This window comes from Orbicella franksi, chromosome 6, assembly GCF_964199315.1.
Source record: "Orbicella franksi chromosome 6, jaOrbFran1.1, whole genome shotgun sequence".
NCBI lineage: Eukaryota > Metazoa > Cnidaria > Anthozoa > Scleractinia > Merulinidae > Orbicella > Orbicella franksi.
This window is the reverse complement of record NC_138150.1, coordinates 26,607,853-26,624,640: the sequence shown is the minus strand read 5'-3', so window position 1 is coordinate 26,624,640 and position 16,788 is coordinate 26,607,853. Positions and strand designations below refer to the sequence as shown.

Below are 16,788 nucleotides of genomic sequence, written 5' to 3'. Positions count from 1 at the left end.
CAAATTTATCTCCAAAGTACACCGCCGTGATCAGGAGAAATTACGGCTGAAAATCAAGGGAAGATCGAACTACTTATCTTGATCTTCTCTCGATAAAAATACATCATTATTTATAATGCAAAAACTAACCTACATTTTTACTTAACAATGACATCCCGGCGATGTCGAAACGGCGTTTATTGCTTTCCCTCATTTTGTGTTAAAAAATTAAGATAAAGTTGCAAATAGTTCAAAAAAGAATTTTGCGTGTAAAAATTCAAATAACCACCCTAGCCTGCAAGGATGTCTACAATAGTTGCGGAACATTTGATCATCTCAGCTTCATTTATAGAATGCGTGTAAAAATAAACGAAAGACGAAACGGTTCTCCCATAAAACTATCTATTTCCAAATTCGGTTTCTGTCAGTTTTTATTTTAAATACTCATCAACCAAAAGCTACACAACGCTTTTAAAGTAATTGCCGAAAATAAACGCCCCTCACAATTGTAATTTCTATTCTTTTTGAATAGGCTAACTCATGTGAACTAATCGACAATAGTCACCGCTTAACCGTAGAAATAAAACATATCTGTTGTAAAGAGAAACCGAACTAATCGAGCATTTGTTAATCCAGGCTTTAGGTCCCGTCCAAACTAGGCCGGAGCGGAAACTTGAAAACGGAGTTATCACTCCGAAAACGCGACAAATGTTTTCGGTCCACACTACGCTGGAGAAATTTAAAAACGCAACAATCACCGGTCATTTTCAATTTGAGTTTGAGGAAAACTCAGACATAAAAATAACATAATTATAGTAACCACATCGTTTTCGACAAGCTCCCTTTCCAAATGTTTTACCTCCACACTGAAATGCAAAGGCAACGTTTTCAAATCAGTTCCTACCGTTTGCCGACTGAGCGGCGTTTTCGAATTCGAAAGATCCGTTTTGGTGACGGATTAGTGTAGACGGTAGGCCTAACCGTAGAAATAAAGCTGTGTTTACAAATTTGTCCAGAGTAATGTGGACTGGCCTTAGTCTTCATTTAATAATTTCAAATCCTTAATAATTGATTGAAATTAATCAGAGGAAAACATGGCCACGGCGTATTTGGATATCTGACCTAATTTGCAATTTTATTTCTCCGTTTTCTACTTAGATTTAATTTCGATTGAGAAGCTATATCAAACACTTAAGGCAGCATTAAACCAAATTTCTAACACCTCGAAGTTTGTCAAAAATACTCCGCTGCGCGTCGTTTTTTCAACTCTCTTTTCGGTGTTTGGAAATGTGGTCAAACACAGTCTTGCGTCTTTCGATATATTATTAAATCCCGATTCAAAGGAGCTAACTGGTTTTCAGGCAAACCGGGACAGGAGGTCCAGGACAGCTGAGGCTATCACTAAAAACATATCAAGTGAAAGCTAATTAGCAAAAACAGTTACTTTATATCATCCTAAAAGTTAGGACTTTGAACAGTAGACAAAGAGGATCAAAAGTTTTTTAAAACGTGTTTCTTTAAAGATCGTTGTTTTTTGTGTTTATTTGAAATAAAGGTGCCAAGTCTTTTGCGGAGCAAGACACTATCTGAGCCATAAAAAGAAACAATGCTTGTTCAGGAAAAGCCATCTGTTTTCTTTTAAGTTGCCTTTCGGTTAACAAAACAGATCGTCTTCAGTTTTAAATAACATATGTATTAGTTTTAACTGTAATTTACACACCTTACTATGGCTATTTCGAAAACTAAATGGAGTCCAAATCCCACCTTTCTATGTTATCCAAATTCAAATTGAAATTCAACTTTTTTTCCAATTTTTCTATATTCAATTGAAATTCAAATTCAAGATTAACAACTTTTTTTGAACTGACATTTTGATGTAAAATGCAAAATTAGAATGTCAATTTTGGCATATGAACGGCTAAAACGTACCTTAGATTACCATTAGATAGTGTCCAATAATAAAAAACTGAAAACTGAAACTAAGTTCTATTTTCTAGGTATTTTCGTTTCTCTGGCAAAAGTGACGCGCCAAAGGAAATTTAGTCATTAATTCAAACAAAAATGTCAAAAAATCATCTGGTATACGTGTTCATCTGTCCTAGATGGGAATAAGTAATAAACCACTTAAACCAGCCGGCCGTCTATATCTTTTAATCATAAGATCGCTCAGCCCACGGTACAACTTCACTGTACCATCACTCAGGGATTTTTTTTCAAAGTTCAAGCTGTATAATGAATGAAACCGACCCACTCTACTCATCGTACATCGTTAACTGTGTGTTCAATGCTTTCTCAGCCTACACTGCCATCATGTTGAACACTTTAACAATCCACGCGATAAGAAAAACTTCGTCGTTACCAAAGCCTTTAAAAACATTGCTCCTGAGTCTTGCTGTTTCTGATCTTGGTGTTGGTTTACTGGCTCAACCTTTGTACATTGCAAAGATGATGGATCGTACTGATTCCATCGCGATCACGTTTGAAGTTATCCCATTGATATTTACTGTAGCCTCGTTCTTAAGTGTTGTGGCCATAAGTGTAGACAGATTCTTGGCCGTTCATCTTCATCTCAGATATCAGGGACTTGTGACTCACAAGCGTGTTGTTGCTGTGGTGATCTCAATTTGGGTATTGGGTGTTCTTTATTCATTTGTTCCTTTTTTGAGATCAAAACAACTTTTTTACGTGATTATGTTAGTTATTTTGGGGTTTTGTTTCATTATTACTGCATTTGCTAATTGCAGAATTTATTTCACTGTGCGCCATCACTGAAACCAAATTCAAGTCCTTCAAATACAATTGACACAGAATAGCCAAATAGAAAGTGCTGCGAGGCAAAGAAACTCTTCTATCAATACGTTATACGTTTATCTTGTGTTTTTGGTTTGTTGTTTACCACAGTATTGCGTTGCAGTTGCCCTGGTGATATCTACACCAAGTACCACTTTATATGGTCTGTCGCTTTATGCACTGACGCTGTTGTTCCTTAATTCCTCTCTGAATCCTGTTATTTACAGCTGGAAGATGAGACACATTCGACACGCTATGATAGACGTACTGCGAAATATATTTCCAAGACAAACCCAAGCAAACTTGTAGTTACTTGACAGTTCTGTTGTAAAAAAAAACTCTAGAAACGTTGTTATAACTAACAGTTTATCTCGACCAAGAAACTAATTTTTAGTAATTATTTTAGCATAATCCGTGTACATCCGGTAGACTTAAGTCTGTTAATATAAATGATGTGAAAATATAGAATATCAATGTTTTTATGTCAGAATAACTACTGGCTCATCCGTTATTTTACTTCGTTTCTTCTATTTGTAAAACGAAAACGTGTTTTAGAAATATTGTGGTTCGATGTTTAGGGCAGAGGGGCAGGCATCTCCGACATATTCGGAGAAATTTTCGTGCACAGAAACAGACAGCACTAGGAGACCTTTCAAAATCACATTGCGTGTATTAAAATCCCAGTTCTCTTGTAGATTATAAAAGAACACGGCAATAACGCCATTACTACGCGTATTTTAGTCAAAACTTTGGTTTCCTCCAAGCAGCTTTACGCAAAGCAGTTTATTTTCAGATGCACTGTTCCGTGACTAATTGACATGACGCGTAGAAGCAAACAAGCACAAAATATCCTTCAGTTTAATGACGCATGTACTGCTGTCACAAAAATAAATTGTTTTATTATTTATAAATAATTCAATTCATCAAGTATTTTTTCGCATAAATTGAAATAACTATAGCCTGCTGCAAAGGCTGGAATAATTGCCGAACATTTGACCGTTTCAGCTCATTTAGAATGCGCGTACTTCAACACCCACCCCACCCCCCACCTACCGCCCCTGGGCAATCCACGGGTATTTGACTTTTGTCTGTGCCTGGGGAGTAGGGAATTTGACACAAAAGGCCTGCCTGGGGGTGGAGAATTTGGACCTTGCCTGAGTGGGATGGGGATTTTGAAACTTGTCTGGGGGGATGTGGAGTTTGAACCGGAAGTGACAAGTATACACTGTTTTCCTGGAACGACCTGGAAACGATTTAATGAAATGCAAACTGTGAAGGTAACATGACGAGATTCATGAGATTTTGAAATACCTAGTCTCCTCCGCAGCCGCTTTTTTGGATGTCATGCAACGCTTCTGTTGCGTGACATCCCAAAAAACGGCTGCGGAGGACACTATGAAATACCCAACAGGACGTGGGTTCTAATTTCCCGTGACGTCATGGTGCTTGTGCTAATCAGATTACCTATCTGTCATTACCGCACAATTTGTGGGTGTTTGTGGTGTATGACCCGTTTAGCATTTGACAGAATAATTTAATACGGTAAACCAGATCACCAACCATATATAGCCTGGTTAAAAACGTTAAAATAGTTAATATTACAACCAGAGGCTTCGCTGTATATGCATCGCGCGAAATTCGATCAAAGAACCGGTGGCGCGAACTAGAGCATGGCGGAAAATCCACATTCTGTTCGCCTCTATCGATCAAATTCGCGGACCGTCGCTAGATTCGAGCCAAATTTGATTCGCCTTGTCGAGCGAATGGTGTCATAAACCACGAGAGTTCATCGAAAGTGATTCTTTTCCATTTTTCAAAGCTGACATCGCAGAAGTTAATTTTTTTAAGGTCATTCCACTGAAATAGAACCTGTACTGAGATTTTTGTGAAACTTTGCCTATTGATTGTTTATATCATAGGAAATTAAATTTTGAAATAAAAATGAGGGGTCCCCATGTTCGTTTAGGAGCAGCAGCACCTTGTTTATACCCATATAAATCCTTATAATAGCACCATGATTGTAGTCACGATTGCTTGCTAAATTCACGTTTCCGACGATTGTTTTTTGTTCTACACTGAGAATTGGTCCGTATTTATTTTACACAGAGAAATTTATTACTCAATTCAAAACAACAGAAAAAAAATGATAGGTCATCATACTCATTTGCGAGAAAATGACGATTTACCTTTATGGCAAGGTCCAGCCGTAAAGAGAAAGCCACCATTTTTTAATGCGCGCGCGCTAATCACGTGTGAAATTATGCGCAGTAGGGATGCGCAATGCAATACTGGAGAATGACCTTAACTGTCTGATACAAATGGCGGGTTCGTGTATCCATCATGGTCATCGTAGTTTCAATCTTCGAGAAAGAAAGGCACAGTTATTGTTTCTACTCTGTTCGGAATGGTCTCAAGAGCGGTACAAAGAAAGATCCTGGATGACAATGAAATGCAGAATTTCAAGCGATCGAAGCTAGAGATGTTTTTTGGCGAAAATACGACTGGGTTCGCAAGCTAAGTGATACACGGCTTTTTGTGAGACGTGCTTGAGCAAAATTGCAAAAAAGAACAAAAAGAATGATATTTGGAAAAATAGGTCACACTTGTAAAAATGGGTCACACCAGTCCATGTTTGTGAGCAAGACGATTGCAAATATAATAGGTTTTTAAGCTGTTCAATGCGGACCAAAGTGTATCTCCCAAATGAAAGGAGTATCCCATGCAAATCCTCGAAGTTAAATTATAAAAAATGTCAAAGCTGTGCTCTGACTTCTTTAAAACTGTAACAAACAACAATTTTAGTTACAATGATGCAATACATCAAGCATGAAAGATCGTGTTTAACCACATTTCCAAATATGGAGAAGGATGTTTAAAATATAACACACAGCTGAGAATTTTTGAAAAAATTTGATGTGTTGAAAATGTGGTGGAATGTGGTCTTCAGTGTTTGACACACTATATACATAAGTACACCTATCTTCTCAATTGAAACTAAAACTAAGGAGAAAAATACGGCTTAAAATTACAATATCTATGCCAAATAAGATCAGATATCCAAACACCATTACATTTATGATTTACATTGTTTAAACCTGATGAATTATTGATGAGTTTGAGAAAATTATTTGAAAATGCTTCTGCACAATGTGTGACCTGTAGATTCCTTGCTATTCATCTTTGTTACTGATATCAGGAGGTATTACAAGGCAGAGGGCGATGGGAGGCGAAACATTTTATGGAGCTGGCCTTGTGGAGCTTCACAAATGTAAAAAGGCGCCATGCTGACTTGAGGTATTTTGTAGAGACAATGGTATGTACATTTATCTCAGTTCTTGCAAGTTTGTAATTCCATTTGTCGTCATAGTGTAGAAGCTTTCATCATTTGTGGGCATGGGCTATTTTCCTTTTATTTGATTTTCTCTATTCTTCCCTCAAAGGGCATCGAGCCACGTGGAAATAAGTATAATTTTGAGGTTGTGTTATTCTTTATCGAGACAGAAAAACGATAAAAGGGTGGAGACAGAACAAACCTTTTGAATGATCAGCCTTTATTTATCCCCGTCTAAAATTATTTTTAATCAGGTGCTTACAAGCAAGTCCTGGCTTAAGAATTCCCACATTTAACCAATTACTTCCGCATTTATGTTGTCAGCTAATCATTTCATTGTAACTGAGTTAAGACCATCATTTCAATCATGGAGACAGACGTCATTTCAGTTGTCTGAAAAAGGAAAAAATTGACTTAATTTTAACAGGGTATATAAACAACTCATAGTTTCCATTTGGCGGGAAAATATGCTCGCATTGTCCGAGAAGCGGACAGCTTCCCGAGAGCGTCGCTCGAGGAAAACTGTGAGCTTTGAGGAATAGATATGGTAAAATATCCGAGCATATTTTCGCGCTAAATGGAGGCTGTTCTATTATTATCAGGCTAGTATCGCAATACGCGCAGTTTTAAAATTGGGAAATATCACTCGGATATTCCCCAGTTTTAGCTGGGGCATATTCAGTCACGTGAGGCGCTTAGATCAATCGCGTGCGAGCGAAAGTATTTGATGGATTATATATACACTGGAATCCCGATTTCTCAAACCCTCATTTTTCCGAACCTCCCGATAACTCGAAACAAAAGTCATTTCCCTCTACTCAGTCAAACACTGTAATTTTACCTCCGATTTCTCGAACTATCCGATTTTTCGAACCAATTTTTGTTTCCCTTGGGAAACCACTGTATTTACCCCTGTACGGGCATAAATGGCGTGAATAATGAATGAATGAATGAATGCTTTATTTAACGTATACGCTTAGCTTGAGAGCTAGTTTACAGGTATTCCACCTAATAACTAATGAAAACCTAACAACTAAACAACGCTAATATCACAATTCATCAGGTAAAATCACAAATTGAATACTGATTAAAACTATTCAAAACTATTATTACAATATTACCGCCGCAGTCATTTTAAATCATGACATTTAAAATTACCAACAGCTCCTGTGGATTGAATGTAATGTTAACGTCTTCTTGGGTCCAAACTTATGCCATCAAATACACAAGTGAAAAGGATAAAAAGATTCTACAAAGCATAACACAACACGCTAGTAATTTGGGAAGAAAATACAGGATTATAATGATACAGGGGCATCCAACGACCGTTTTCTCTCAAACGCTTTTAAACGCTGTTTTAGGCTATCTGGAGTACTTTTAAAGCTCTGTAGGTTAATTTTAGGTTGCGCTAAAAAAATGTTATCTGTTCGGTTATTCTAGGGAAACCTGAGTATTCTCGAATTTATTAGGGCTTTGTTGTCCATTTCCCGAAAACCTTAGGTCTTATCGCCTTCCGGAAATGATAGCTGACCTATTTTCGGTACCCAAAACGACATTTTTAACAATCCGAAAACAACAGACATCAAATTTCTCATATCACGAAAGTTCGAGGTGACAATCCTCTTAAGAAAATCAGAGGGGATTAAAGGCCTTCCAAACAGATAATTTACCGAAACGATCCGTTGGGTGCCCCTGATGATAGATGCTGAATTTCATGTCAAGACATCAAAATTGCCAGTTGATATTTCTTTGCTTTCACTAGCACTTTTGAATTTTTTTTGTTTATTTCAAGTTAGTAAAATACGATATATCAGTTCATGGGTCAAATCCATACCTTATACCGGACAGCAGCATTTTTCCTGGTAACCCGGACACGACTGCAAATGGCATTCTCCGTTCGGGCAACGTTCATTTGGTGGCACGCACCTGCCATTGATCGAAGCACAATCCGCTGTGAACAAGAAAACATTGCTCTCGTATGAGTCATGAAAGAAAAGAGCCATAACACAAACAAAACCTGAAAAAAAAAATTGATTTCAGCTCAGATAACCTAAGTAGCTTTTTTGATCGTGATAAGGGTCGTGTTTTCCATACATTGACGGTGAGATATCGTGTTCATGTAATGTTCCTGGTGTGTCTTTTAGGTGTATTTTCCCGCGCATTTTTTTCCATATCTTTTGACATTCCACATAACTTCCATTTCTCAAGTTGCAGTTGCGAAGCAAAAATATCTGTCCGCAAAGTTGACTTTAATTTTTTTAATTTCCTCAGGAAGGCCAGACATGCATTAAGTGCGCAGTTAGGATGCGCTGTAGCAATGAGCGTGTACGTTCTTAAAATATAAAATCCGACAAGAACCACTTACATCCGGGCTGCCGACGGAAGAAATGAGGCTTCCCTGGGTGGCGTGCTCCCTGCACGGTAATGGTTCCCAAAATAATCAACAACAGACACAAATGAAACTTGGCAGCCATAATCTTCCTGCAACAAACAAACAGCCGTATTCTTTGTAAAAAGAGTTGCTACTCGCTCGAAGTCCTCGAAGTAGCACTGAGAAAGAAGAAAGAAATATACTAGGACAGGAGTATATTTTTGAAAGCTCATTTCTGTCGTTCAAAGGCTTTATTTAATATGAAATGAAGCAACTAAATGCGAACTGCTACAACAAATTGCTTAAATTAAACTACGGTTACAAGTTTTTACAACTACGTAGAAAGGCAACGGGAATTTTCTTCTAATCTGCCATAGCGTTTTGTATTTGTTTGCCTATGTTTTCTGTCTTTCTTTCGGTTATACAGACTCGCCTCATAAAATAAGTTCGTATACCGTCACCCTGCATTGCTCTAGAGTTTTTATCACCAACCAACAAGGGTGAAAAAGCTTTAACACTAAAACATTTTCTACGGAGGTTTTAAATATTGAGTTTACCAGTAAATGGTTTGATTCCCATCCAGCCATCTAAAATATTCTAAGCCTAACGACCTAATTGTTCCATGAAACGAAAGAAGGAAGGACTTTCAACAGGAAACTATTTCTTCCAGTTCCCTGGGCTAGGTTCATGGAATCACAGGCAAATATCATCATAACACCCAGCTGCTAACAATGTTAAATCTACAAACACCAAACCTTACTGCGTTAGAATCTTCTCTTTAGATATCCTCCTTTGAAGTCAGCCTTCCGCGAAACCTTCAGGTTAGCTCTCTGCGTACAACTGATCGTTATCTGCGACTTTGTCTCCTTTCAAGAAGTCCTAAACATGAAACAAATTAGTTTGAGCTGGACAGCTGTCAATTGGAAAAACAGTTTTATTGAAGCTCATGTCACAACTGCTGGGACTTGCGTGCACCTGTTAAGCTTGCAAAGAGCGCATGCCCAACTGCATTCGCCTAGGGTAGGCTTCAAACATTTACTTAATGAAACATTTTTGCCGAACGAGAAAAACGGGAAATATCATGATAAGAGGAGTTTTGAGAAACGTAAGACCAACCAGGAAGAGTGCCCCGACTATCAAACGTTTTTGCGTTCCCAAAGTCAAGTTCAAGGCTAATGTTGAGCGAAAAAATTACGGACAAAGACCCAGATTTTAAACAAAAGAAGACAAAAGGCTACTTTGTAAGGTTGGCTTGGCAAGTTTGTGATGCGTTACTAAGGGTATCAACTTTTCAGTGCTGAAATTCTATTGATTAAACATGAGACTTAAAATGGTATCGAAATTGCACTTAACTAACCCGACTATCAAACGTTTTTGCGTTCCCAAAGTCAAGTTCAAGGCTAATGTTGAGCGAAAAAATTACGGACAAAGACCCAGATTTTAAACAGAAGAAGACAAAAGGCTACTTTGTAAGGTTGGCTTGGCAAGTTTGTGATGCGTTACTGAGGGTATCAACTTTTCAGTGCTGAAATTCTATTGATTAAACATGAGACTTAAAATGGTATCGAAATTGCACTTAACTAACCCGACTATCAAACGTTTTTGCGTTCCCAAAGTCAAGTTCAAGGCTAATGTTGAGCGAAAAAATTACGGACAAAGACCCAGATTTTAAACAAAAGAAGACAAAAGGCTACTTTGTAAGGTTGGCTTGGCAAGTTTGTGATGCGTTACTAAGGGTATCAACTTTTCAGTGCTGAAATTCTATTGATTAAACATGAGACTTAAAATGGTATCGAAATTGCACTTAACTAACCCGACTATCAAACGTTTTTGCGTTCCCAAAGTCAAGTTCAAGGCTAATGTTGAGCGAAAAAATTACGGACAAAGACCCAGATTTTAAACAGAAGAAGACAAAAGGCTACTTTGTAAGGTTGCCTTGGCAAGTTTGTGATGCGTTACTGAGGGTATCAACTTTTCGGTGCTGAAATTCTATTGATTAAACATGAAACTTAAAATGGTATCGAAATTGCACTTAACTAACCCGACTATCAAACGTTTTTGCGTTCCCAAAGTCAAGTTCAAGGCTAATGTTGAGCGAAAAAATTACGGACAAAGACCCAGATTTTAAACAAAAGAAGACAAAAGGCTACTTTGTAAGGTTGGCTTGGCAAGTTTGTGATGCGTTACTAAGGGTATCAACTTTTCAGTGCTGAAATTCTATTGATTAAACATGAGACAAAGGTTTTGTTCATCTTTCATCACTGAGCAATGTCTGAGGCTGCAACTAAATCCTGCATCATTTATGTGGTCCATGTTACAGTTGCAAGCAAGTTGTGGGTTTGATTTTGAGTCATGGACTTGTTTTATGTACATGTACAAGTGCATGTAGCAATTAAAGCTGTACCATCTTATTGGGCCTACAGATATTCAGACTATGAGTAGTCCCGGCCTCTTTCGCTTAGTCTATTGTGTGTGATGCAAATGAAAACAGCGAGAAAAATATGTTGATTTTCTTTTGTGTCACGCATGATACATAGACTAAGGGCCTCTTCGTATGAGCGAGGTAACTGGCCAAGTGCTGTGTTGCAAAAGTGAAGCTATTTTGCCTAAAAAGTTTCGTCCTGGTTACCCGGGCTGGAGCGTTCATATGGGAAAATTTTCATCCTGGTCACTGAGATCTTGGAGGCAAAAACTGAGATCTCAGTAACCGGGCCAGCCTGGCTTCTCATACATATATGAACACATCAAAATTTTTACAAAGGAAAGAGTGGCCAGGTGAGATCTCAGAAAATGAGCCAGGCTGGTTGACCGGGCTCATATGAAGAGGCCCTAAGCCAAAGAGGGAATACTTGTAGTCTTAGCAAGCAGGGCAGGGAAAAACCACATCCCATTGCCTGGGGCAAGTAAATTTTGCTCTTGGGCAAGTGAAAATGGAAGTTTGGAGGTCTGGTCAGGTGGGCAAGTAAAATTAGCCTCAGTACATATAATCTTGTGAATGATAATTTCCAATCAAAGCCTATTTCAAAACTTAAGACTGCAAGATGAGCAAAACAGTGAGTTGAAAGCATGGATTAATTTAAAATCCAAGCATACTTTGTATCTGACACAACAATTGTCACTGTTGGTAGTTTCTTTCACCTAGTTTCATAGTGCCAGTAAACTCATTTTGTTATAGTCTATCACTGAATATAGACAGCAACTAGTAAATGATGTAGTTGATAAGGCATGAACCCTACATGCCCATTGGGCATTAGTAATATTTTAGTGGAGCCAACTGAAAACTAAAATATACTGGCCCACTGGGCAGCTAGATTTCATTTTTTTTTTTTTCTGGCCCTGGCAAGATAAAGCTTAAAAAACCAAAACCACTTGCAGTAAGTTATAGGGAACCCAAGCTGTCACAAGTCAAGGTCATGTGCAATTTGAGGTAAAGTTTTACAAAGACCACAGTATTCAATCATGAAAGAATTAATTAATGCATACCATGTTCCCCTTGAAATAAACTTTGTAGCCGCAGTGTATGTAATACATGATCGATAATATTATTATTTACAAGTTAACAAAAATTATCCCATCAAGTTGTAAGGTTCATTCATTTCCAACAAGAAACAACTGTACTTTCACTGATGTGGCATGACTGTAGTAGCTACATATAGCTTCCTTTCTAACCCTAAATTTAGTTATTTCCTCCTTTAAAAATTTACCAATGATTGCAGAATTGCAGCAATAACTTTGTAACCAGAAGGCAGTTGAAAGACCCCTATCAAACTCACAGAGACTTTGGCCCTAACAGGGCAGCACCACTCTCCATCTCCTGTTTCTCAAAGCTGAAAATAAAAACAAAATTATTTACTGCATTGTTTAGTTATTGCAGGGTTTAATATTTTAGCCTCCATGTATGTTTTGTTATCATGTTAAGTCTATAAAGTTGCCTTTCCACTTGAAGAAAAACAAACTGTTTGATTCAACTTCCACAGCTCGCACTTTAATTTCCCTACGAAGAGATCGATCAGTTTATGCCATGTCAAGATAGTAAAATGATCACAATGGATGAGTAATTTACGGCTGCACAAAAATGGCATACACAGTTGCAAACATATAACTGCCATATAACCGATCATACATGTATATAGAACAGTACCTAATTATGTAGACTGCACGAAGAACAATTCAAAATTCAGAGGATCTATGTTTCACAGGCAATCATCTAATTCGATAAAACAGCTGATGTGGTTACAGATATGTTACATGTATTTACATGTGCATGCATCTTTTCGAATGAAAGACACACCAAGACAGAAGATGGTCGGCTTACCTCCATTTCCTTGAGACATTACCAAGTTGAAGTCTATCAGAAAGATAAATCATGGTCGCTGCACCCACGAGTCATATGATTCGGTTCGGTCCCTTAACTTTTGGTCCAGTAAAAGGTAAAAAAACAAACAAATGAACTGTTGCACTGGGTATTAAACGACTGGAACGAAACCTCCGTTTTACACAGCAATTTTGAAATGGAAACAAGTCACGTGGTCATTCACATGATGTTTCATGCAATCACAGCTGACCAAAATGCTCGCATCAGAGTATTGCACCGGCGGGTCAGCGGAAAATCGACCGGAAAATCCGTTTGCGCCAAAAGTTACGACCGCCAAAACGAAGCAAGAGGATCGCATCGATCGCCACATTGGATATAGTTCTTAGCCCAGAATTTTTAACGGTACGGTATCTGTTTATTTTATCTGCTTAAACTTCATTTTTTTGTTTACAACCCTCGTAACTTTTTCAAGCGTATTCTCAGGTATTTTACATTGAGACATACGCCGGTAATGCTTGGCGATTTCTTGGTTGGATGCGCCAAATGTTTATTCATAAAAGAAGCTTTCTCTTAGATGCATGGCTTTGCTCCAGACGTAACTAATCACGTACCAAATGGAACGTTCGATTAAACGAACTTTATCGAAATCAATCGAACTTAATCGAACGATTGGGTCCGAACACTCGAACAACAAAATTGGGACATTCGAATCAATGGAATCGCACTTTGTTGTCGTGAAAGAATGTGTTGTACACATGTTCATGTATTGAGTAATTGCATGCTATAACACATGAAATCCAAGCCTGCCATGGACAGTCGAATCCTTGCATTTTGGTTGCGACTTTAGGTGTCACTCAACCTGTATTCGTCCTATTGTTTCTATCGTTAATTTTACTTTAATTATTTTCATTCTTCTCTATTATGGGTGTAGATTTCTTGGCAAAAATGATATTCACACAAAGGGGCTCTGGAAAGTGGTTGAAGGGCCTAGTGATAGAGACTTCTCCCCATGCACATGTTAGTTTTGACCTTCAGTGGGGGATAGACAAGCATTCAGTGTAGTTCAAATTCAACAAATTTTTGATTAGATGAATGCACTATATTTATGTGGCAGGTTGATATATTTCCAAAAAATATGGCTAAGCACAACCAAGGTTCAGGAAGAAGAAATTACCTGGCAAGAAGAAGAAAAAATAATGAAAGACAAGAGGACAAAGTAATAAGAGAAGGATGAAAACACAGAAAACTACATGTAGCTGAAGTATTTCATTCTTTGCAAGAAACTGAAGCAGATGAAACAATTAAGTTGGGAAAGATTTGTGGAACCAGTGTGATTTACCACCAAGGCATTTTTATGTGGTCCAGTGAGGGTTCTTTATTCGCTTTTGCTTGTAACATTTTCAAGAAACAGAGTAAATTTAACCAGTTACAGAATAGCCCACTAGGACATGAATGAATGGGTAAGTGGATAATGCAGTTGATTCATGTACATAATTAATAATGAAATGTTCCAAGTCTTGGTTCGGTAGTTGTTGTTCGCGAGATCTTGAAGCTTGTGCTCTAGTTTGCAAGATGGCATCCAAGCAAATGCGCAAAGGCCTCTAGGTGTTCTGAAATGTTATTGTTGACAACTGAAAAATAAAACTTTTTATCATTCGGTGCATTTTGTCTTCCTTTTCATTGGCTGAGAGCCCACCAAGTGACGTGTAAATAACTGCCTACAAATAATGATCTGCTCATGCATAGTGCCGTGTAAATGTGTTTGCTGCAAATAATATTGAATTTTCCTCTCATGCGTAATTGAAACCAAGCTCTCAGGTGAAATAATTTAAATGGCAGATCGCTTCGCTGAGCTGTCAGAGAGTGATTTAAATGTGAAACCAAACTGGGTGGTCACAGATCAATTATTTGCCTCAGCCTTCAGCTTCGGGAAATAATTGATCTGCTTGCCACTGACAAATCATGATATTTTGCTCAACCTCATCCAATAGTAATTATTATTCACAGTTATTGTGGAACCGGCGCTTTTTGCCAGCTTGCTGTGATGTTAGTAGTGAATGCCTCTTGTTAACAGATCCGAGCACAGACTCTCATAATATTAGCCTGGTCACAGCATCTGTCATTGAAACCAACCACTAAATTCAACATAAGTCTGCTCATAACAGACTGGAACAACAACTTTTATCATTAACAACTGTTTAGACAAAAAAAAATGGATTTCCTACATTGTTAACAATAATGACTAAACTGTTGTACACAAATATTAGTTCAAACCACTTTTGACTTCAAAATTAAATGACTGTGAAATCTGGAAAACTGTAACTGCTCATATGGGAAACAGGAAAAAAAGAATTGTTTGAGAGAACAAAAAAAAAGGAATTTGGTTGTGAGATCTTGATTTTGGTGTACTTTGTGAGTGACAGCACTTTTGCAAGATCTTGAAGCATGTATACCATGATGAGGGACCACAATAAATAACTGGCTGATTACTACAAGCAATTTTCTTTTTCATATTCAGTGGTTGTCATTTCTTGTGATTTGTTTTGAGATCTTTCACGTGCACACTGTGAGTGGGACACTTTCTGCAAAAATTACATGTATGTAAATTATGTAATCTTGAAGCACGTACATGATGACTGACCACAATCAATAATTTGCTAATTACTGCAAGCTAGTTACATGTACCTTGAAATTTTCTTTTTGATATTGAGTAGATGTGATTTTTTTGTGATTTGATTGTGAGATCTTAATTCTGGTCTACTTTGTGAGTGATGGCATGTTTTGCCATTAGGAGTAGCCCCAATCAGTAATAAGTAATGTCAACCAATTACTTGGATCAATTTTCCTTGAGTTATTAGTTGCTGCTTTCAGAGATTTGATTGCTCCTGGTAAATTTTTAAAGTGATGACACTTTTGATAGAACTTATATATTGTGCATGTAAATGCGGCTTAGCACATGCTCTCAACCTGAACCTCACTTGTGAACAAACATGGCATCTGTGACCATGTCCTTTTAGAGAAGACTGGGATTTACTTTAACGCCTGTCGAAAAACTCCTCTGGGAAGTCCTGGAGTTGTTCAGTCTTTGCCTGCCATTTTGGTTATAAACAGTGCTTGATACTTCGAAAAAAAAGAAAGACAGGAATACATGTACATGCAGGGCGGCAAGAGAGTGCTATTTTGCGAAAAGGTTTGTTTGTCCACAGATTCATGTTTTTGGCTTGGCTAAATTTTTGATTGATTTTGATATTGAGAGAGTCTTAAAAGCTTACACACTAAAGCAGTTTTCAAAAAGGGGATGCAAATTATGTTGATTGAATTATAAATTTCCATTGGGCTAGATTTATAAATAGTGCAAAAATAGTGTATTTAAAATCTGTTTTTAAGATAGACATTATTGTCATTATTTAAAACTACTATTTAAATAGTATACTCGCCTGATTAAAACTTAAAATATGTTTAAAACAGACTGTTTTGGTTGTATTTTAAAGCTTATAATATGAATTGCTATCTCAAATAGGTTTTAAACTTCCTATTTAAAACATATTTTATGTTCTTGCCATGTCAACTACATTTTAAATATCCTATTTAAAGACTATTTTAACACTGAAAATTTGTAAAATACTTTTTAAACCTACGGCCATTGCCAACATAACTTTCAAAACAGGGTTTAACTAGAATTTTTAAACTGTTTGAACGAAATTTTTGTGGCCATAGTATTAAAATAGATTTTAAATCCCCTATTTAAACCCTGTTTTGAGCTCAAACTACGTTAAAAACAGAGTGAAAATCATTCCAATATCATGAAGTAGGTTTTAACTATACTTGAAATACATTACAAACAAGAAGCAAAATTTTGAATTTTGTACAAAATAGCACAAAAATACCCTGTAGTGACTTCAAAATACTGTTTAAATCGTCAAAATACGTTCAAAACAGTTTAAAATCAGTTTAAAAATACAGCTGTTTTGGTAAGGGAGAGGAAAACATGGCCACGGCGTA

At 37.3% G+C, this 16,788-nt stretch overlaps 1 protein-coding gene and 1 long non-coding RNA gene across 3 annotated transcripts; one reads left to right on the top strand and one right to left on the bottom strand.

Moving 5' to 3' along the window:
- Nucleotides 1-1,932: 1,932 nt before the first annotated feature.
- On the top strand, nucleotides 1,933-3,309 carry LOC145490556 (adenosine receptor A3-like). Its single transcript, XM_081469658.1, has 2 exons — nucleotides 1,933-2,631; nucleotides 2,881-3,309. Exons 1-2 carry the CDS (start codon nucleotides 2,212-2,214, stop codon nucleotides 3,076-3,078), a joined length of 618 nt encoding a protein of 205 aa, XP_081325784.1. The 5' UTR covers nucleotides 1,933-2,211; the 3' UTR covers nucleotides 3,079-3,309.
- A 2,843-nt stretch (nucleotides 3,310-6,152) lies between these two features.
- LOC145490945 (uncharacterized) lies at nucleotides 6,153-9,347 on the bottom strand. 2 transcript variants are annotated; one of them, XR_014049743.1, is made up of 4 exons: nucleotides 9,227-9,347; nucleotides 8,466-8,581; nucleotides 7,935-8,051; nucleotides 6,153-6,493 (listed from the first exon to the last, which is right to left on the bottom strand). It is a non-coding gene; the product is annotated as an uncharacterized LOC145490945 (long non-coding RNA). The 2 variants fall into 2 exon arrangements; XR_014049742.1 differs by having other exon boundaries at nucleotides 6,154-6,493; nucleotides 9,232-9,345.
- Between the last annotated feature and the right edge of the window lie 7,441 nt (nucleotides 9,348-16,788).